We start from the raw sequence: 23,995 nt of genomic DNA, 5'->3' as shown, positions 1-23,995 counted from the left end.
TTCTTCAACTTGACCAGAGTCTTGAGAATGAGAGGGAATGGAGGGAATGCGTAGAGGAAGAGATTCGTCCATTCCAAAAGAAAAGCATCGGCCTCGAGGCAGCGAGGAGAGTATATCCTGGAGCAGAACTGAGGCACTTTGAAGTTGTGGGGAGCCGCAAAGAGGTCTATCTAGGGGCTCCCCACTGTGCAAAAATTTGATGAAGAGGCGAGGAATGGAGAGTCCATTCATGAGGTTGTAGAAGACGACTCAAGTTGTCCACCAAGCAATTCTTCGCCCCTTGAATGTAGACAGCTTTGAGGAAGGTGTGGCGGATTGCCCAGTCCCGAACCTTCAGCGCTTCTTGACAAAGGAGGCAGAGACCGTGCCTCCTTGTTTGTTGACATAATACATGGCGACTTGGTTGTCCGTCCGGATGAGGACCACTTGGTCGCAAAGATGTTGAATAGTGTTAAAAGCCTTGAAAATCGCTCTGAGTTCCAACAGATTTATGTGACATTGACGATCCGTACTGATCCAGTGGCCTTGAGTACAGAGACCATCTAGATGAACACCCCAAGCATAGGTCGAAGAGTCTGTCGTGAGGACCTTCTGATGAGGGGGAGTTTGAAAAAGCAAGCCTCTGGAAAGATTGGAAGAGAGCATCCACCAACGGAGAGACTTCTTGAAGGAAGGATTGACTGAAATGTGTCGGGAAGGAGGGTCGCAAGCTTGCGTCCATTGAGATGCCAGGGTCCACTGAGGAATTCCAAGGTGAAGTCTGGCAAAAGGAGTCACGTGTACTGTGGAGGCCATGTGACCCAGAAGTACCATCATGTGTCTCGCTGAGATGGAAGAGCAGGAAGACACTGTATGACAGAGTTGAAGAAGAGCTTCCAGACGTTGTTGCGGAAGGAATGCTCTGAGTTGGACAGTGTCCAGAACAGCTCCAATGAATTGTAGAGTCTGTGAGAGCTGAAGTTGAGATTTGGGAAAATTGATTTCGAATCTCAAACTTTGTAGGAACCAGGTAGTCTGTTGGGTCGCTACAATAACCCCTTGAGATGTGGAATCTTTGATGAGCCAGTCGTCGAGGTAGAGAAATACCTGAAGACCATGACTCCGGTGAGCTGCCGCTACCACTACCATCACTTGGTGAACACTCTGGGAGACGAGGCCAGGCCGAAGGGTAGTACTCTGTATTGATAATGCAGATTCCTCACCCGAAATCTGAGATATTGACGGGAGGCCGGATAAATGGGGATATGAGTGTAGGCCTCCTTGAGATCCAGAGAGCATAACCAGTCGTTCTGCTCAAGAAGGTGATAAAGTGATGCTAGGGACAACATTCGAAACTTTTCTTTGACTAAAAATTTGTTGAGAGCCCTGAGATCCAGAATGGGTCGCAGATCGCCCGTCGTCTTCGGAACAAGGAAGTAACGGGAGTAAAAACCCCTGTTCTGCTGGTCCAAGGGAACTGGTTCGATGGCATGGAGAAAGCAGAGCTTGAGCTTCCTGAAGAAGGGTGGATGGATTGGAAGGATACTCTCTTGGAGGAAGCTCTGGTGGAACCTGAGTGAAATGAAGAGAGTATCCTTCTCTGACGATAGTAAGCTCCCAGAGGTCGGATGTAATTATCGTCCATCGGTTGTAAAAATGATGGAGACGACCTCCTATAGGGGGAAAAGGAGACACAGACAGAACGGTGGAGGTTATGCTCTGTTGCAAACAGTCAAAAAAGCTGAGAAGCCTTAGATGCAGCAGAAGGTTGGGGTTTCTGTTGCTTCTGACATGTATATCCTGGACATACAGATGATTCAACTGGACTCTACAGACCTATCTTTTCACTTGTGTATGCTGGACACCCTGCTGGAAACTACAGACATATTTTCCCATAGCCAGGCCCAGACTGTTTGCAATACTAACAATGATGTTCTTGTTTCCCTGCTGGGAAGATATCCCTTCAAGGTTATCACTGCTGTATGACTTCATAAACTTCATATGCCAGATACCCAAGAAAGCCATAAAACTTTTATAATGAGCAAGGAGCTCTGCTCATGTGGGTGTAACGAGATGAAAGAACTTGGTACCAAACCATGGGTTTCCTGTCTCCCAACCAAGCTATGGGAACCAGACAGTTGGATTGTTGAAAGGCCATCTCGTTGCCAACTTTTCATCTTACAAGGACACCAACTCGAATATGCAATGAATTGTAACACCTCTAATTAGCAGCTGCATGTCTCCGTGCTGAAAGAAGAAAATTCAGCAACAGTTCTCTGTTTCTGCAAGGCCCCCCTTTTACTGGGGGGGGGGGGGGTTGTGGAGGTGAGAGAGAGGCGTGGACAGATGGGAAGAGTTAGCTATACATTATTTTTATGTACCAATAGGGAATTACATAACCAGAATTCGGGGATGGACTTTCTTGGGACAAAGGAAGAATTGCTCTGTATAAAAAACACGTGTATTCTAGGTAAAGCCAGAGAGATTCACTTACTTATGCTACGGGGAACTGCTAGCCCCCTGCTAAGCATATGGGTGCAAATTCTTCTCTCCATTGCATATTCTGAACTGACAATACATTTTTTAGATATGTCTTTGCTGCTGTAATACTTATAGTTTTTATACTAACAATAAATAAATATTGGCTGTTTTGGAAGATATAATGCCGTCTTGTAGTTATTCCAATGAGGTAAACAAAGCAGTCTTTTATCTCACTTCTGAGGTTGCTGCTTTTTCAGAGGAGGGCGAGTATAAGGAGCCAGCTTCGGAGCAAAACGCCTTTGATAGATAAGAGCAGGGCGTGCAGGCTTGTCAGGAGCTGGCTTAGATCTGACTATAGAAGCAAATGATTTCTCATGGTCAGATAATTTCTTGGTGGCTGCCTCGATGGATTCATCAATGAGGTCGTTGCCCTCACAAGGAATGTTAGCCAAGTGGTCTTGAAGGTTAGAGTCCAAGTCAATGGTACGAAGCCAGGCAAGACGACGCATAGCTACAGAGCAAGCAGCCACTTGGGCAGATAACTCGAAGGCATCATAAGATGATAGGAGGAGATGCAGACGTAATTGAGAGAAAGAAGCAATGACTTCCTGAAACTCAAAATGCATTTGGGTATCCAAATAATCCAAAAACTTTGGTAGAAGAGAAAGAAGAAATTCAAAGTAAGTGATGAAATAAAAATTACAATTGAAGATTTTAGAGGACATCATAGCATGCGACGTCCGATTTGTCCATAGTTTTCCCTTCCCTTCCAGGAGGGACGGTGGCATAAACCTTGGAAGGATGGGACCTTTTCAAGGAGGATTCAACCAGCAGGGATTGATGAGATAACTGAGAATTGTCAAACCCTTGGCATCTAGTCTTGTATCTAGAGTCCAATTTCCTTGGAACAGCCGGTATGGAAAAAGGTGTTTCCATGCAACAACCAAAAGTCTGATTCAAAAGCTTATGAAGTGGAAGCTTAAGAGACTCTGCTGGAGGTTGAGGAAGATGCATGACTTCGAGATACTCCTTAGAATATTTGGAGCCAGTATCCAATTGAATATCCCAAGTCTACAGCCATCTGTCGCAGGAAAGACGAGAAAGATAGCTGATCTGCCAATACTTTGCCTCAAGAGGGACTCGAGGACGTCGAGGCAGCCTGCGTCAAAGAAGAAGCTTCAGCAGGGGAAAAGTCATCAAAGGAACATGGTGACTTGGATGAGGCAATCGAGACCGGAACATCCTTGAGGTCTGACATCGGAGACCTCGAACGAGGAATCGGTGGTCTGGTCGAGGTTGGAGTAAATCGAGGCTTCGAGGAAGATGGTCTGTCATGAGAAGAAGAACTATGCCTGGAAGGATGCCTTGATGAAGGCCTCAAATGTCGGTTAGAATTGTGTCTGGAACCAGATCTCGAGGATCGAGATTTCGCCTCGGAGACGTGGGCAGCCGATGTATGAATAGGACTAGAGGCTGTAGATCGAAGCTCCAGAGGCTTGGTGGAGGAATCTCGATGCACTCTCAAAGACTCTGCTCCTTGTATAGAGTGTGAAGATTCTCGTCGAAGCACTCACAAAGAATCTGCTCCTTGCTTTAAATGCTTGGATGCCAGATGTGTGCAAGTTCAGACTGGGGCAAAGGAAGCGGCTCGACCTCGCGGGAGTCTGCTGAATGCCCAGGCTGGATAAGAGGAAGTAGTTTGGGTCCCATGTTAGTAAGGAACTGAATAAACTGCTTCTCTAACATGGTCTGGAAAGAAGCCGGCAAGGATGGATCCGCGTCTGAAACCGGACCACCTGCTTTGGCTGAAGGTTCCTTCGAGGTAGTGTGAGTGTGCTTCGACTTGGGAATCTTAGACACTTTAATCACCACAGGCGGAACCGACTGCTGAGCTGTCTGACCTAAGGAAACAGGGGAAGATACAGCAGATGATGAAGCAACCGACTGCTGAGCTATCTGACCTGAAGAAACAGGGGAAGATATAGCAGATGACGTCAAAGCAAGAGCCGCTGCAAACGACGAAGGTCTGATGAGGCTCGAGGTGGAAGCAGTAGGCGCAGAAGGAGCCTCGGCCGAAGACACCTTCAAAGTTGAGGGATCAGTAGGAGACTCCATCTCGAAGAGCTTGTCTACCAAAATGCAACGATGCTTGAAAGCACGAGGCTGAAGTGTTTGGCAAGGCAGGCACGACCTAAGATGATGTTTTGGCCCAAGGCACTTGAGGCAGCGTCCGTGAGGGTTCGTAAGAGATATCGCGCGCTGACACTTGCTACACCTCTTGAAGCCCGTAGCAGGCCGGGTCATAGGCGGAAAAATAACCGCCGCAAAATCGAAGCCCTCGGGCTGCGGCCGAGCGGCCTGTCCCGGAAAACGAACGGAAGAAGAAAAAAAATGTGTTTTTTTTAAAAACTAAATAAACTAAAACAGCGATTCGTGAGGAAACAAACACAAACCGCGGTTGAGAGAAGGCACAAAGTGAACGAAGTTAAACGCAGAGAGTCAAAGATGGACTTCTTGGCTCCACGGAAAACTGAGAACTGAGGAGACGCGCCCTGCGCTGGGCGGGAAGGCACTCGCGCATGCGCGGTGCGGGCGACTCGAAACTTCCGAGTTTCTTCAAGCAAGTCTGCTTGCGAGACATCCGCATCCGGGCTCCGTCGATGACGTCACCCATATGTGAGAATACCTGCCTGCTTGTCCTGGGATAAATGCTCTTTCTTCATCGCTGAAGTTGACATCTACTTTTACACTTACAGTATTTTTTTTTCTTAAGCTAAGAGGCATGCTTATTCTTCCTACCATCTGAACAAAGCCTCCACTTTCTTCCTTGCAGTAGCATAAGGGTCCAACCTCTCCACCACCCCCTCCCAACCAAATAAGTCTAAGGATGTAGCGCAGGGGTGTCAAAGTCCCTCCTCAAGGGCCGCAATCCAGTCGGGTTTTCAGGATTTCCCCAATGAATATGCATGAGATCTATTTGCATGCACTGCTTTCATTGTATGCTTATAAATAACATGCATATTCATTGGGGAAATCCTGAAACCCCGACTAGATTGCGGCCCTCAAGGAGGAACTTTGACACCTGTCACTTCCATTATATGCAAATCCCTCTCATGCATATTCATTAGGGATATCTTGAAAACCCGACTGGCTGGGGTCCCCCAGGTCAGGGTTTGGTAATCATTGGTCTATAGCTACCATATAACATAAGATAAACCAAAAATAGAAGGGAAAATTAGGTTCTCACCTCAATAATCTTCTTTCCAGTGAAATAGGTGAGACATTCTAGATTAGGGGTGTCCAACCTGCGGCCCCAGTCGAGGGTGATATAGTATTTTCCTCTGCTGCCCCCAGGTGTTTACCGTTTTGCTGGCTCCCTCCTCTGTCTTGCTGCGTTTGTGCGGCCCCAGAAAATTTTTTTTGGCCAATGTGGCCCAGGGAAGTCAAAAGGTTGGACACCCCTGTTCTAGACTAGTGGTTCTCAACCCTATCCTGGGGACCCTCCAGCCAGTAGGGTTTTCAAGATATCCCTAATGAATATGCATGAGAGAGATTTGCATATAAAGTGACAGGTATGCAAATCTTTCATGCATATTCATTAGGGATATCTTGAAAATGCAACAGGCGGGTGGAGGGGGGGTGGTGTTCCCAGGACAGGGTTGAGAACTACTGCTCTAGAACATAAGGCTATTTCTTCATACTCACATGAGATGCAGAAGAAATCCACTCCAGATTTTTCAGTCGGCCTCTGTATCACTTCACTGAACAGTCTAGAGCAGGGGTCTCAAAGTCCCTCCTTGAGGGCCACAATCCAGTCGGGTTTTCAGGATTTCCCCAATGAATATGCATGAGACCTATGTGCATGCACTGCTTTCAATGCCTATTCATTGGGGAAATCCTGAAAACCCGACTGGATTGTGGCCCTCGAGGGACTTTGAGATCCCTGGTCTAGAGCCTTCTTCTACATCAGGGATGTCAAAGTCCCTTCTCAAGAACCGCAATCCAGTTGGGTTTTCAAGATTTCCACAATGAATATGCATGAGATCTATTAACATACAATGAAAGCGGTGCATGCAAATAGATCTCATGCATATTCATTGGGGAAATCCTGAAAACCCAACTGGATTGCAGCCCTCGAGGAGGAACTTTGACACCCCTGTTCTACATGCATGACTACAGCTTTGTATGTTCTGCTCTCCTCGTTTTATTATTAATTCAACATAGTTCCATTGTTCTTGTGGCTATTCTCACGTTTCTAGTGGATTTGATGCTCTGCCTGCTTGAGAATTCACAGACTTCGGTCTGTAGCCGACAGGCTGATGATCCCTTCAGGGTACCTGTTAGCCGGTCTGCACAGTCTTCTTTGGAGCTCAGGGCCATCCCTGACTTAATCTCCCTCCCTGTTAAGCTGGGTGGGGGGGGGGCGGCGAGCACACATTGTTTGGCACGCTTAGGGGGCTCAGCAATGTTCCACAGCGTGCAGGATGCGTTTTCACACCTCCACCCGTCCTGGTGCACATCCGGTGGTCTGTAGGGGTGGAGGCATTGTCAGCTAAGTGAAGTATGACCATCAGCCTGAAGATCAGTTTGGAGAAAGCCTTCCCAGCATTGTGGTAGTGAATTCTGAAATGGACATTGAAACAGCTGGAAGCAGGTGCAGCAGTTGTGTCTCTGGTATCAGTGAGTACAGAGGAGCAGACAGGCTCTAACGATGATTTTCAAAAGTTAATTTTTAGGGGTTTTCTGTTATTTCAAGTGTTCCTCTGTCTTCCCTCACCTGAAAAATCCTAAAATCCGCCATTTTTTATTTTCAGGAAGTGTGGGTTTTATTGCACACATTTAAATTTTATGTTAGTGATTTACATATTTTATTCTTTTAATATATGTTTATATTAATGTTTTAAATATTTTTAACAGTGTCCCCTGAGGAAGGCGTCTTGATTACGCTGAAAGGATCCTTGTTGGGACAACATTTTTGAATAAAGACCTTCATTGGTTGAAAAGACGTCTCCCTTGCTTTTTGCTGGACTGTCTGTATATCAAGGCAAGGTGTTCTTTTGCCTGTCTGACCAAGAAGCATGCCATCCTGTGTGACCGAGTTCAGTTTAATGCTATCTCCACCTGTAGGTTGATGGTCATAACTCACAAGTCTCTGCATTCTTCTGCTATTGCCAAGTAAAAACCAGTTCAAGAGGGGCTGACCCACAATAGAATGACTCATAACAAGATGTTATGACTGAGTTCATTAGCAGACAAAATGATCAACCAAATCAATGAATAGGCTGGTAAAGAACAGCTTCTAAAGAATTTATAGGACTCCTACTGAAAACAAGTTTACCTTTCATATTCTTGAGGTATTTTTCTTTGACAGTTTTCTGGGTCAAAGTCACAAATATTCATCTAAAAGAAAGATTAATGATTTAAAGCATTTAACTATAAAAAAAAAGTGAGAAATTAAATAAAAGAAAAGCAACATACCTAAGGTCACCCAACAAGTACCTACAAAGAATATTTTAACCCAATTAGCCAAATGATTTGAGAGCTTCAAGACTGGTCTCTGAAAGTTGAAATGTTCCTCCATTCTACAAGATCTTAAAAGATTTGTGAAGTGTGTGTGTGGGGTGGGTTTCTTCCTATACTAGCAAATGACAAAAATGTTTTTGACAGGCTATTAAGAAAGATTAGGTTCTTACCTCCGCTAATCTTCTTTCTTGTAAATCCACACTTTATTCCGGGACTAGTGGGTATTGTGTATTCTGGCCCGCCAGGAAACTTCAAATTATAGAAGTCTTGACGGGGGCGGAGCCTGCTGGATACGGAGAGAGGATGCATGGAGTAAGAGCTCCTCCACGCCGGCACCTAAAACGGAGATTATAGACATCATTCCTAATTTGATTCGGATCTGGCTACCGGAATCATCCTTCCCTCATGCCACCGACGAAAGCTGATAAAGCTGACGACGACTTGTCTCAGCCCAGCGGTAAACGGCCCAAGACCGACATCAGCTCACCCGACAAGATGGCGGCAAAACACGAGGAATCTTCACTCGACACGCTTATTAAAGAAATGCGCTCCTTCAAGCGCATAATGCAGGAGCAGGTCGATGCCACCAAACTAGTGAGGGCTGAGTGATCAGTTTGTGGACGCCAGACACCATCTGGATGCCTTAGAACAGGGGTGTCCAATGTCGGTCCTCGAGGGCCGCAGTCCAGTCGGGTTTTCAGGATTTCCCCAATGAATATGCATGATATCTATTTGCATGCACTGCTTTCAATGCATATTCATTGGGGAAATCCTGAAAACCCGACTGGACTGCGGCCCTCGAGGACTGACATTGGACACCCCTGCCTTAGAAGAATCGACTCAAACGCTCACCACAAAATGCTCCCTGATTGAGAAACATGATAAGCAAATTCTGGCGCTACAACGGGACCTGGAGGATCTCTCTAACCGAGGTAGGCGCAGTAATATCCGTATCATTGGAATATCTGAGTCAGCGGAGGGTATGTTGTCTTTCCTCACTGACTTTTTGCCAAAAACTCTCGGTTTAGTATTTACCCCCCCCCCCCCCCCGCCCGCTGGAAATCGAGCGGGCCCATCGTGTCCCATCTCACCTCTCCACGATGTCCATTAAACCCAGGCCTATTGTGGCAAAAATACTGCGTTTTCAACACACCTTACAGATCATAAATGCGGCAAAATCTCATCCTCAACTTCTCCATCAGGGAAAGAAATTTTTCATCGTGCCTGATCTCGCCAAGACCACCGCACTCAAAAGGAAGGAATTCCTCTCATATCGCCAACAATTGAAAGATCTTGGAGCTAAATATGGCCTCATGTATCCGGCCAGGATGAAAATGATATACAACAACCACACCACTTCTTATCTGGAGCCAGCGGATCTAAAATCCTTCTTAGACTCTATTCATAATGCCATGACCTGAACTTGCTGATATGAGATCACTGTGTTTAAACTGTTCTCTTCATGTTCTTGTTAGAATGGAATGATATAGATCATTTCTCATGTTGGCCGGGGATGGCTCATTGCTCCCCGTGTTCTCTCACTGTTATACTGGTTCTCCCTCGTATTGCTGTTTATATTGTCCACTTGTGCATGCTTTTTCACTTAGCAATGCCCTGTGTGTGCTATGTTGATTCCTATCTTTCTTTTCTCTCCTGTTTGCTTTGTTTTTTAGCCCTGCTATTGTATGATATGCATTTAACTATCATTGCTTCCATTGGTTTGCAACTGCTCCTGGTTCAATCTGATGTACATTTTTCTCACTATGGCTGATATCCATATTGTATCCTTTAATGTCAATGGGCTTAATCACCCCATAAAAAGAAAGAATATTGCTAATTACTTATCCACCAAACATACAGATGTCATATTTCTTCAAGAGACACACCTTCCCTCTGGTCCCGCTCTTAAACTACTTTTCCAAGGTTATTCCTCTCATATATTTTCGCCTGCACCTAATAAAAAATAGAATGGAGTTTCTATCCTATTCAAAAATGGAATTCCCATTACTATTTTATCACAGAAAGCGGATAAAGAAGGGAGGTGGTGTTTGGCTCATGTTGCGTTGCACTCGGTAGAATATGTTTTTTTAAATCTATATGCTCCAGTCTCTGATCATCCAGAATTTTTTTAGAAATCTTCAATCTGTACTCCTTGAATTCTCTACCAAATCCTTAATTATAGGTGGAGATTTCAATCAAATACAAGATTTAGTTCTTGACAGATCCTCTTCATGTAAGCCTTCTCAATCCAAGACTTATACAGAATTACATAATCTCATTAATAACTTTTCCCTCCTGGATCCTTGGAGATTGTTTAACCCCAAGGGCAAGGAATTTACTCACTTCTCCCCACTACATAATACTTATACAAGAATTGATTATTTTCTTATTTCCTCACACCTATCTCAGTTCTTGTCCAACACTAATATCCACTCCATTAGTCTCACTGATCATGCCCCGGTATCCATGTCTCTTCTTATCTTCCCATCATCAACAACTCACCCCTCATGGAGATTAAATAATCATCTTTTCCTGGGTGATGATATGATGGAGAAAATTAGACTTTTCACACTAGAATTCTTCGATATTAACACAAAAGATCCTGAGGTGTGCCCGTCCATTGTATGGGAGGCTTATAAGGCTACATTACGGGGAGAATTGATCAAGCTGTCTGCTTGGAAAAAAAAAACTTACATTAAAGAAAGAGAGAGACCTGGAATCCGATATTAAAAAATTAGAACTTCAACATATGTCTAATCATATACACGATCCGTCCACATATTATCAATTACTGTAACTCAAATATGAATATAATTCCCTGACCTCCTATAAAGCTCTATTTATACTAGCCTCCAGCCACTATATAGGTGACAATACTGTAGGAAAACCACTAGCTAATTATCTCAAAACAAAATCTAAACGATTCTCTATTTCATCTATTTGTACTCCTTCAGGTCAATTTCTCTTCCACAGAATCTATTAAATCTCAATTCGAACTATTTTATTCCAATCTATATTCCTCTGAACTTACTGCAATTATGATTCCTTTTTAAAAGGACTTACAACATCCTCAATTGACGACATCCGCCAAGAACTCATTAGAAGCTCCTATCTCATAAGAACATAAGAACATAAGAACATAAGCAATGCCTCTGCCGGGTCAGACCCGAGGTCCATCGTGTCCAGCAGTCCGCTCACGCGGCGGCCCACCAGGTCCAGGATCTGTGCAGTAATCCTCTATCTATACCCCTCTATCCCCTTTTCCAACAGGAAATTGTCCAATCCTTTCTTAAACCCCAGTACCGTACTCTGCCCTATTACGTCCTCTGGAAGCGCATTCCAGGTATCCACCACCCGCTGAGTAAAGAAAAACTTCCTAGCATTTGTTTTGAATCTATCCCCTTCCAATTTTTCCGAATGCCCTCTTGTTCTTTTATGTTTTGAAAATTTGAAGAATCTATCTCTCTCTACTTTCTCTATGCCCTTCATGATCTTGTAGGTTTCTATCATGTCTCCTCTGAGTCTCCGCTTTTCCAGGGAGAAGAGCTCCAGCCTCTCCAATCTTTCAGTGTATGAAAGGTTTTCCATGCCCTTAATCATTCGTGTCGCTCTCCTCTGGACCCTCTCAAGTATTGCCATATCCTTCTTAAGGTACGGTGACCAATACTGAACACAGTACTCCAGGTGCGGGCGCACCATTGCCCGATACAACGGCAGGATGACTTCTTTTGTTCTGGCCGTAATACCATTTTTAATAATACCCAACATTCTGTTTGCCTTCTTCGCGGCTGCTGCGCATTGCGCCGTTGACTTCATTGTTGTATCCACCAGTACACCCAAATCTCTTTCAAGGTTACTTTCCTCTAATACTAATCCCCCCATTTGGTAGCTGAACATCGGGTTTTTTCTCCCTATATGCATGACTTTGCATTTCCCTACATTGAATTTCATCTGCCATTTATTCGCCCACTCCTCCAGTTTGTTTAGGTCCCTTTGTAGGTCCTCACACTCTTCCGTAGTTCTAACCCTTCTACAGAGTTTAGTGTCGTCCGCAAATTTTATAACTTCACAATTTGTCCCCGTTTCCAGGTCATTTATAAATATATTGAACAGCAGCGGTCCAAGTACAGACCCCTGCGGAACTCCGCTCGTGACTTTCCTCCAGCCCGAGTAGTGACCCTTCACTCCAACCCTCTGTCTCCTGCCTGCCAACCAGTGTTTGATCCATCTGTGTACGTCCCCTTCCACCCCGTGGTTCCACAGCTTCCTAAGTAGCCGCTCATGGGGTACCTTGTCAAAGGCCTTTTGGAAGTCAAGGTAAATAATGTCTACAGGTTCCCCTTTGTCCAACTGGCTGTTTACCCCCTCAAAGAAGTGCAGTAAGTTTGTTTGGCACGATCTTCCCTTGCAGAAGCCATGTTGGCTCGCTTTCATCAGCCCATTTTTTCGATGTGCTCACAGATGCTGTCCTTTATCAGTGCTTCCACCATCTTGCCCGGAACCGATGTCAAACTTACCGGCCTATAGTTTCCCGGGTCTCCTCTTGACCCCTTTTTAAAGATAGGTGTAACATTTGCTATCTTCCAGTCCTCCGGAATCTCTCCAGTTTTCAAGGATAGGTTGCAAACTCGTTGGAGTATTCCCGCTATCTCATTTCTTAATTCTTTTAGTACCCTAGGGTGGATTCCGTCCGGGCCCGGGAATTTGTCGCTTTTCAATCTATCTATCTGTTGGAGGACCTCCTCATGGCTCACCTCTATTGCTGACAGTTTTTCTTCTTGGTCACCATGGAAGATCACGTCAGGTTCCGGTACACTGGATGTGTCCTCGCTTGTGAAGACTGATGAGAAGAATTTGTTTAACCTGTCGGCTACCTCTTTTTGCTCCTTTATCACTCCCTTTTTGTCTCCATCATCCAACGGTCCTACTTCCTCCCTCGCTGGTTTCTTCCCCTTAACATATCTGAAGAATGATTTGAAGTTTTTTGCCTCCCTGGCCAGTCTCTCTTCGTATTCTCTTTTCGCTCTCCTAACCACTTGATGACATTCTCTTTGGCGTTTCCTGTGTTTATTCCAGTTTTCCCCAGTTTGGTCCTTTTTCCATTTCCGGATCAAGGAAATTGTATCAGCAATACAATCTATGGCAAAAAATAAGGCTTCTGGGCCTGATGGAATCACGAACAAATTTTATAAAAAAAATTAATGCTATTCTCGCCCCGCACCTTCTTCACTATTATAATTTCATTCATGCTTCTCCTCATAAACAATTTAACTTTGCAGAAGCTACCATTGTAGTTTTTCCGAAACTAGACAAGGATCCCACTATGGTCAAAAACTATCGTCCCATTTCTCTCTTGAATTTGGATTATAAAATATTAGCCAAAATTCTTTCTACTAGGTTGAACAATGTTATTACCAGTTTGATCCACCCTGATCAGATTGGTTTTATCAAACATCGGTACATTGGGGACAATATGAGACTTTTTCATCACATAAATGCTTATACTAAATCTTTTTCGGAACCGGTGGTAGGTCTGGCCATTGACGCTGAGAAAGCCTTCGATCGAGTAGAATGGCCCTTCCTGCTAAAGGTTCTAAAATGGTACAATTTTGGTGACTACTTTATTGATTGGATTAAAACGTTATATTGGAGACCCACTTCATGCATATTGATTAATAATACACTTTCGAATAAATTCACCTTACATCGAGGATCTCGTCAGGGATGTCCCCTCTCTCCATTATTATTTAATATCGCTTTAGAGCCCCTTCTATCCGCTATACGTCAGGCTGAGGGTATTGAGGGTATCCCTGTTGCTCATCGTCAAATTAAACTCGCAGCGTATGCGGATGATGTTCTCCTCTTCATTCGAAATCCCACACTCTCCCTCCCAATACTCATTTCACTTATCAAGGATTACTCATACATATCTGGATACTTGGTTAACTGGGAGAAATCTGTAATTTTCCCGCTGAATGATTCTATTTTCCAGGCAGACATTTCTCATTTCCCATTTCTTTGGACGGACGCACCTGTGAAATATCTAGGTATAATGATACATAAAGACTCCGACCATGTTATGCAAACAAACCTATCTAAAATTAAAATGCTCATTCAAAATACCTTATCCAAATGGTCCCCCTTATTTTTATCCTGGTGGGGTCGCCTAGCTTCAATTAAAATGAATCTGATGCCACGAATAATATATATTCTAGCCATGTTACCTGCTCTTTGTAAACAATCTTTCTTTTCTTGGATTGATAGAAAACTTACTTCTTTTCTGTGGAATGACAAACAACCTCGCATAGCCTTGGCTAAATTGCGTGCCTCCAAGGTAAATGGAGGCTTAAATCTTCCCGATTTTTATTTTTATTATTTAGCCTCTTTGGCTAAGTATGGAGCTTATTGGCCTCTTATTCACTCATCTTTGGATATGCCGCCTTGGCTGGAATTGGAAAAACATATTTGTCATCCTGTTCCCATTCCATCTCTATGTACTATGTCACTCCCCCTAAAATTAAAAAAGTTTGGTCTCCTGAGTGCAACGCAACGAGCCTTACGACATCTGGATTCCTTGGCAGATTCCTCCCTCTATACTAATGTTAAAATGTCTCTCTGGAATAATCCAAAATTAAAATGTAATAATAAGATGTTCTTCTGGAAAAGATGGCAAAATGCTGGTCTTTGGTCAGTGGATCAACTGCTATGTGATAAAGAAGCAAAAGAGATTAATTTGTTAAGTGCTAAGTTTCCCATCCTAGCGAATTATCATTCCCAATGGCTGACACTGAACTCCAGTCTATCAGCGGTATTACCTTCCCTATCAACATCCTCATCTAAGTCTTCTTTTCTCTCTTGGAGCGAATTAGTCCATTCTCAGGGCAAAGCGATATCCTTGTTTTATAAAATTATGAGAGATCACAAATACCACTTCTCGCAGGATATGTCTCACTGGCAACAACTATTACCGTCCTCATTCTCTGATATTAACTGGAACACCTACTGGACTAAAACCAACCGTCCATTAATGTCATCCAGAATATCTCAATCTATGTACTTTGTAATGTGGCAAGCCTTATGGACACCTTTCCGTATGTGGAAAGCTAAATTGAGACCGGATTCTTCTTGTTGGCACTGTCAGAGCTCGGATGGTTCCATGGATCACATGCTATTTCATTGTGCTAACATATGTCCCTTTTGGACTAGTGTTTGGAAGACAATTAAACATATCACCTCTAGTCACTCTGAAATTTCATTTGACATTATAATGCTTCGTTCTCAACACCCTTGTTTTGCCAATTCGGATTGTCCTCCAAAATTGATTGACGCCATGTTTGTTATTGCCCTCATGCATATTCTCAGAAATTGGAAATCAGCTTCCCATTTAGATTATACTTTTTGATGGAATTCCTTATGTCTGTATAATAAACATGAGCAATATGTAACTGAAAAACGTCATATTTCCACCATATCCTCTAACATGTCTAATTCTTCCTGGAAATTTCTTGACAGGTTTCTTTCAGATACCTCTGATATCATATCATAGCATAGTTCTTCTTTCCTCCATTTCTCTTTTCTACTGATTTTTCTTTTCTCCATTACTAATTTGAGAGATTCAATTTATTATATCTGATCAGATTTATCATATATTCTTCTATGTGAATATTGTGGATTTCTTTTGTTTTCTTATGTTAAACTGCATAATTATTCAATAAAAAGTTTGAACTAAAAAAAAAGAAGTCTTGACTCCTCCCCTCTACTATCATACCCTGGATCATGCTCCATGGACCTCAGTTAGTCTTCAAGCATCCAGGAAAAACTACAGAAAAACAATAACAAGAGAGAGAGAGGGGAACGGGGAACTCCCTGCCAAACAATCAATTCTGCTCATATTAACAAATGTAAACCAGCAACAATGAAAACTTGAAAACAGGTTATGAACACTAGAACCTGAATGACAAAGGGAGATGCAGCCTGCACTGTCAGAAGGAGGCACTAACCCAGGGACCTAGACTGAAATCCAACTTCCAGTATTCAGGCAGTCGATCAGCAAATCAGGCAGACATAGGGCGGGTTCCCAGAATCAAATGTGGATTTACAAGAAAGAAGATTAGCAGAGGTAAGAACTTAATCCAGGTGTGCCCACATTTTTTTGGCTTGCGAACTACTTTTAAAATGACCAAGTCAAAATGATCTACCAACAATAAAATTTAAAAACAAAACAAAGCACACTGTACGCAGAGAAAATGTTAATTATAATTTATATTCAGTGGGGGTTTCAAAGAGGTCAAGGCAGATGACTTTAAAATATGCAATGTCACCTCAGTAACAACTATACAAAAATAGACAAATATACCTCCTTCCCTTTTACTAAACTGCGATAGCTGCACTGAATGCCCTGCGCTGTTCCCGACGCGCAAAGACTCCCTGCGCAAAAACACTATTGCAGTTTAATAAAAGGGGGCCATGGTGCAAAATGTAGACAACAGATATAAATTCTCAAAACGGACATTTTGATCACTAAATTGAAAATAAAATCATTTTTCCTACCTTTGTTATCTGGTGATTTCATGAGCGTCTGGTTGCACTTCCTTCTGACTGCATCCAATATTTCTTCCCTTCTTTCTGCCTCCTGCATGTTTCCTCTCCTCTAGACCTCATTCCATTCCCCAACCAATATCTCTCTCTGTCCCTCCACGAGTTAAACTTTTTCATCCTCTCTCCCTGCCTGCCCCCTTCCACCTGACACACTTCATTCTCACCCTCAACTTTTTCTCTCTCCCTGCCCCCTCTTTCTTTCTCTCCCTGTCCCCCCCAGCCACCGATTTCTCCCTGCTTCCCGGATGCCACAAAAGCCAGGCCCGTGCAGCCACTGCACAAGCGCTGGGCCCACAAGCCTTTCCCGACATCAATTCTGACGTCGGAGAGGAAGTTCTGGGTCAGCCAGGCAGCGATTGGCTGGCCCGGAACTTCCTCTCCGATGTCAGATGTCAGGGGGAAATGGCTTGTGGGCCCAGCACTTGTGCAGTAGCTACACACGCCTGGCTTTTGCAGCGTCGGGGAAGCAGGGAGAATGCCATGATCAGCTCACATTGCCCTTGTGATCTACCTCGATTGACCCGTCGGGGACCCCTGACCTAATCTTTCGTTCTTGTACAATCCCACTTTATTCCAGGACTAGTAGGACTTAACAGAGCAGTCCTGAAAAGTAAGGGTGGGACTGATGAGCCCGCTGCAAACACCAAGGCACCAAAAGCAGCATCCTGCTTGGCTGCCACATCAATCCGGTAAAACTTGGTAAAGGTGAGCAAGGAAGACCTTGTAGCAGCCCTACAGATCACTTCCAACAAAACTGCTGAAGACTCTGCCCAAGAAAAGAACACCCCTCACCACAAAGGGTGGGGGGGGCTTTATCCCTGCCGCTACATAGGCAGCAGAGATGGCTGCACATATCCATTTCGAAATGGTAGCCTTAGAGACAGGCCTGCCCTTACGGGCTGGACCCGCAAGGACAAACAGATGGTCCAAGAGGCGAAACTCGTTGGTGGTCCTCCAAATACTGCAGCAAAAGTCGGTGTACATCCAGGGCTACGCACTCAAGAGCCATACCATAAGACCAAAGCGGTCTGGATCCTGCAGAGCGAATGGCCCCTGTGTAAGCCAACGAGAATGACAGGGCAAACTGAGACCCCCGACCCTGCAGGAGCCGAATCAGATCAGCATACCACAGCCTTCTTGGCCAATCGGGGGTCACAAAGATCACCGCCCCCCCCCCCCCATGTTCTGCTATGCAATACAACAAGCATCCTATCATGGGCCAAGGAGGAAAGACAGGAGATCCTCCTGTGGCCAGGACAGCACCAAAGCGTCCAGGCCTGTGCTACCGGCCTTGCACCAAAGACTGTGAACTTCTAATGCTGCCCTGTGAAATGCTAAGTTACTCAGCATTTCATATTCTGCTCTTTTCACTGTTTTTCAGCATTATATCTGCTTAATTTCTCTTCTCCTCCCTGTTTCTTACTTAAAAAAAAAATCAAAAAAGCACAAAAAAAAATAAACCCTTCTCTTTCCTCTGTTAAATCTTATTTCCTCTTCCTCATAGGAATAAGGGTAAGACTTTATTAACTCTAATTAAATCCTGGTGCCTGTGGCACAGGGTGACTAAAGTAGGGAAAATCCTGTTATAAATCCTGTGTTTTAGGGTAGCCACTGATTTGGTATAGAGCCTGCATTTCTGTTTAAAATTCTGTGTTTTGGGGTAGCCACAGTTCTAGTATAGAGCCTGCATTTTTGTTTAAAATCCTGTGTTTTAGGGTGGTAAAGAGCCTGTATTTCTGACTTTCTAATTTTCAACCACTGTGTCTGCTGATTAGGAGAAAGGTGGGGGCTCTGATTTACTACTAAGATTAACTGCATTATCTTTGGAACAGTGCTGTGAACAAGTCTGCCCTGTGAACTTCCAAAAGCTAAGTTACTCAGCATTTCATATTCTGCTCTTTTCACTGTTTTTCAGCATTATATCTGCTTAATTTCTCTTCTCCTCCCTGTTTCTTACTTTAAAAAAACCCAAAAAAGCACAAAAAAATAAACCCTTCTCTTTCCTTTGTTAAATCTTATTTCCTCTTTCCCTTTCCCTTCATAGGACTAAGGGTAAGACTTATAGTTCCAACCACCCCAGGGACCACTGTTCATATATAGAGACTCAAATAATCAGGACTACTCAAATCAAGTCACTTCAATACCAATCAAGATGTCCTTTATTCTATGCAATCACTGTGGTGCTTTAATTCCAAGACAGCACAGTTACTTACCATAACAGGTGTTATCCAGGGACAGCAGGCAGCTATTCTCAAGTATGGGTGACATCATCCAACGGAGCCCCAATGCGGACACCTCACAAGCAGACTTGCTTGAAGAAACTAGAAGTTTTGAGACGCCCGCACCGCGCATGTGCGAGTGCCTTCCCACCCAGTGCACAGGGCGCGTCTCCTCAGTTCAGATAGCTAGCAGAGAAGCCAACCAGGGGAAGTGGGTGGGTTGTAAGAATAGTTGCCTGCTGTCCCGGATAACACCTGTTACGGTAAGTAACTGTGCTTTATGCCAGGACAAGCAGGCAGGTATTCTCACGTATGGGTGACCTCCAAGCTAACCAGAATGGGATGGTGGGAGTGTTGGCAACTTAGAAGAATAAATTTTGTAATACTGTTTCAACTGTCCAGCCCGTCTGGAGAAAGTATCCAGACAATAGTGAGAAGTGAAGGTATGAACCGAGGATCAAGTAGCAGCCTTGCAAATCTCCTCAATCGGTGTCGATCTGAGGAAAGCTACAGAAGCTGCCATTGCTCTTACTTTATGGGCTGTGACTTTACTGTGAAGTGGTAATCCAGCCTGGGCATAGTAGAAAGAGATACAAGCCGCCATCCAATTGGAGATGGTGCGTTTAGAAATTGCATGTCCCAACTTCAGTTCTGTGTGGTTTGGTGCGTTCCAAGTAGAAGGCCAAAGCACGTTTACAGTCCAAAGTATGAAGAGCTGATTTTCCAGGGTGAGAATGAGGCTTTGGAAAAAACACTGGAAGCACGATAAATTGGTTGAAATTCTGAGACCACTTTAGGTAGGAATTTCGGATGAGTACGAAGAACCACCTTGTCATGATGGAACACAGTGAATGGTGGATCAGTAACTAAAGCTTGTAGCTCACTGACTCGTCGAGCAGAAGTGAGGGCAATGAGAAATACCACTTTCCAAGTGAGATACTTCAGATGAGCCTTATCAATTAGCTCAAATGGAGGCTTCATGAGTTGAGAAAGAACAACATTGAGGTCCCAAACCACAGGAGGCAGTTTGAGTAGAGGTTTGACATTGAAAAGTCATGAATCTGGAAACCACCAGGATGAGCAGAGAGGGGTTTCCCTTCAATAGGCTTATGAAAAGCAGCAATTGCACTTAGATGGACCCGTATGGATGAAGACTTGAGACCAGAGTTAGATAAGTGCAAAAGATAGTCCAAAACAGAAGATAAAGAGGAATGTTGAGGCTCCTTATGATGAGAAAAACACCATGCAGAAAATCTAGTCCATTTTTGGTGATAGAATTGTCAAGTGGTAAGCTTTCGAGGAGCTTCTAAAATGTCTCTTACAGACTGAGAAAACTGAAGAGATGTTATGTTGAGAGGTACCAAGCTGTCAGGTGTAGAGACTGCAGGTTGGGATGAAGCAGAGATCTCTGACTCTGTGTAAGCAGAGATGGAAAAACTGGTAGAAGGTATGGCTCCCTTCTGCTGAGTTTAAGTAGAAGGGAGTACCATGGTTGTCTCGGCCACCGAGGAGCGATTAGAATCATGGTGGCATGATCGTTCCTCAATTTGACTAGAGTCTTGAGAATGAGAGGGAATGGAGGAAATGCGTAGAGGAAGAGATTCGTCCATTCCAGAAAAAAAGCAGCTGCCTCGAGGCGGTGAGGAGAGTATATCCTGGAGCAGAACTGAGGCAGTTTGTAGTTGTGGGGAGCTGCAAAGAGGTCTATCTGAGGTGTTCCCCACTGTGAGAAAATGTGATGAAGAGATGAGGAATGGAGAGTCCACTCTCCGCGACTACGGGTAGCAGCAAAAGAATATTAAACTCCATAAAAGGTGCACATCTCAAGCAATTGGTATTGGAGCCCACCAGGGACCAGGCGTTACTAGACCTAGTCCTCACCAACGGAGATAGTGTCACGGAAGTCTCAGTAGGAGACATACTGGCCTCCAGCGACCATAATATGGTATGGCTCAACCTCAAGAAAGGATTCCCAAAAACAAACACAGCAACAAGGGTTCTCAAATTTAGAGGCACAGACTTCAACCGCATGGCAGATTTCGTCCATCAGGAACTACATAAACAAGCACAAACTGACAATGTGAAGGATATGTGGTCGTCTCTGAAGTCCATACTACATGAAGCAACAGACCGATACATAAAGACAGTAAGTAAACGCAGGAGAAACAAAAGACCCCAATGGTTCAGTAAAGAAATTTCAGACCTAGTTAAACAGAAAAAAGACGCATTTATCGCCTACAAACATTTAGGCAGAGAGGGGGCAAAAGAGGACTATCTAGACAGATCCAAAGCTGTCAAAACAGCAGTCAGAGAGGCCAAACTCCGAATGGAGGAAGAGCTAGCACAGAAAATCAAGAAAGGGGATAAATCTTTCTTCAGCTATATCAGTGACAGGAAAAGAAACAAAGATGGGATAGTACGCTTGAAGCAATCGGACGGTAACTTTGCTGAATCAGACTCTGAGAAGGCAAAATTACTAAACCAATACTTCTGTTCAGTGTTCACCCGCGAAGCGCCGGGAGCTGGTCCACAGCTTCAGACGGGAGATAACCGGAAAGACCAGTTTCAAGATTTCGAATTTACGCCCAGTAGTGTCTACAACGAACTATCAAGACTCAAAGTAAACAAAGCCATGGGACCGGATAACCTACACCCCAGAATTCTCAGGGAGTTAAGGGAAGTCTTGGCAGAACCATTATCTGTTCATTTCAATCTTTCCCTAAGCACAGGAAGGGTCTCCTTGGACTGGAAAACCGCCAACGTAATCCCACTCCACAAAAAGGGCTGCAGGACAGAGACAGCAAACTACAGACCAGTGAGTCTCACGTCTATAGTGTGTAAACTCATGGAAACACTGATCAAACAGCATATTGACACAATCCTGGACGAAGAAAAACTGCGTGATCCACACCAACACGGGTTCACCCAGGGTAGATCCTGCCAATCTAATCTGATTAGCTTTTTTGATTGGGTTACTAGACAACTGGACGCCGGAGAGTCACTGGACGTGGTATATTTAGACTTCAGTAAAGCATTTGATAGCGTCCCTCATCGAACATTACTGAACAAGCTGAAATCGATAGGATTAGGAGACATTCTAACTACATGGGTTGGGGATTGGCTGAGCGGTAGACTTCAGAAGGTGGTGGTGAACGGTACCCCATCTGAAGCGTCGGACGTGATCAGTGGAGTACCGCAGGGATCGGTCCTGGGCCCGATTCTATTCAACTTATTCATAAAAGATATGACGCATGGACTTAAAGGAAGGGTATCACTGTTCGCTGACGACGCCAAACTTTCAACATAGTAGGCAGATGCTTATTACCTGATAATATGACACATGACCTACTGCTGCTGGAGCAATGGTCAAATACTTGGCAGCTAGGCTTCAATGCTAAAAAATGCAAGATAATGCACTTGGGCAAGAGAAACCCACGTAGAACTTATGTACTAAATGGTGAGACCTTGGTTAGGACCACGGAGGAACGCGATCTAGGAGTGATCATTAGGGAGGACATGAAAGTTGCCATTCAAGTGGAGAAGGCTTCCTCCAGGGCAAGACAAATGATGGGGTGTATCCGCAGAAGTTTCGTCAGCAGGAGACCTGAAGTTATGATGCAGTTGTACAGAGCCATGGTGAGGCCTCACTTATTAGAGTACTGTGTTCAGTTTTGGAGACCACACTACCGAAAGGAAGTGCTGAGGATCGAGTCGGTTCAGAGAATGGCCACCAGGATGGTCATGGGACTCAAGGATCTCATGTATGAAGAAAGACTAAAGAAATTGCGGCTGTACTCACTTAAGGAAAGAAGAGAACGGGGAGATATGATTGAAACGTATAAGTACATCACGGGACGCATCGAGTCAGAAGATGATATCTTCGGGCTCGTGGGACCCTCGACCACCAGAGGGCATCCGCTGAAAATCAGGGGAGGGAAGTTTCATGGCGACTCCAGGAAGTACTTCTTCACCGAAAGAGTAGTGGATCATTGGAACAGACTCCCACTCCAGGTGATAAAGGCCAGCAGCGTGACGGATTTTAAGAAAAAATGGGATACTCACGTGGGATCTTTAAGGGAGTAAATTCAGGGGGGGGGGATACTTGGAATGGGCAGACTTGGTGGGCTATAGCCCTTTTCTGCCGCTTTTTTTCTATGTTTCTATGACTCAAGTTGTCCACCAAGCAATTCTGAGCCCCTTGAATGTAGACAGCTTTGAGGAAGGTGTTGTGATGGATAGCCCAGTCCCAAAGCTCCAGAGCTTCTTGACAGACGGAGGCAGATCCCGTCCCTCCCCGTGCGGACGAGGACTGCTGTGTCATGAAGGAGATGTTGAAAAGCATGGAGAGCTTTGAGGATCGCTCTGAGTTCCAACTGATTGATATGACACTGACGATCCTTACTGGCCAAGAGGCCTTGAGTATGGAGACCATCGAGATGAGCGCCCCAAGCGTAGGTCGACGAGTCTGTCTTGAGGACCTTCTGATGAGGGAGCGGTTGAAAAAGCAAGCATCTGGAAAGATTGGAAGAGAGCATCCACCAACGGTGACACTTCTTCAAAAAATGAGTGACTGTGATGTGTCGGGAAAGAGGATCACAAGCCTGCGTCCATTGAGATGCCAGGGTCCACTGAGGAATTCTGAGGTGATGTCTAGCAAAAGCAGTAGCGTGTACTGTGGAAGTCATGTGACCCAGAAGCACCATCATGTGTCTCGCTGAAGACACAGTGTGACAGAGTTGAAGAAGAGCTTCCAGGTGGTGTTGTGAAAGGAATGCTCTGAGTGGGACAGTGTCCAGAACAGCTCCAATGAATTGTAGTCTGTGAGGGCTGAAGCTGAGATTTGGGAAAGTTGGAACCAGGTAGTCCGTTGGGTCGCTACAATAACCCCTTGAGATGTGGAATCTTTGATGAGCCAGTCGTCGAAGTAGGGAAATACCTGAAGACCATGATTCCGTAGAGCTGCTGCTACCATTACCAGGCACTTAGTGAACACTCTGGGAGACGAGGCCAGGCCGAAGGGTAGAACTCTGTATTGGTAGTGCAGATTCCCCACCCAAAATCTGAGGTATTGACGGGAGGCCGGATGGATGGAAATATGAGTGTAGGCCTCCTTGAGATCCAGAGAGCATAACCAGTCGTTCTGCTCGAGAAGGGGATAAAGGGATGCCAGGGACAACATGCAAAACTTTTCTTTG

General features: G+C 44.5%; 1 protein-coding gene across 5 annotated transcripts in view; it reads right to left on the bottom strand.

Annotated features, from left to right (window-relative positions):
* The window catches only part of RNF17 (ring finger protein 17), a 510,797-nt gene that overhangs the window by 415,610 nt on the left and 71,192 nt on the right, over window positions 1–23,995 (bottom strand). For all 5 annotated transcript variants that reach the window (XM_033948471.1, XM_033948470.1, XM_033948472.1 and 2 more), the window contains exon 6: window positions 7,799–7,860. In XM_033948471.1, coding sequence (XP_033804362.1) covers window positions 7,799–7,860 — 62 coding nt within the window. The remainder of the gene's footprint in view (window positions 1–7,798; window positions 7,861–23,995) is intronic.

Source organism: Geotrypetes seraphini, chromosome 6 (assembly GCF_902459505.1).
Source record: "Geotrypetes seraphini chromosome 6, aGeoSer1.1, whole genome shotgun sequence".
Classification (NCBI taxonomy): domain Eukaryota; kingdom Metazoa; phylum Chordata; class Amphibia; order Gymnophiona; family Dermophiidae; genus Geotrypetes; species Geotrypetes seraphini.
Note: the sequence above shows the minus strand (reverse complement) of the source record. Positions and strands in the feature narration are given on the sequence as shown.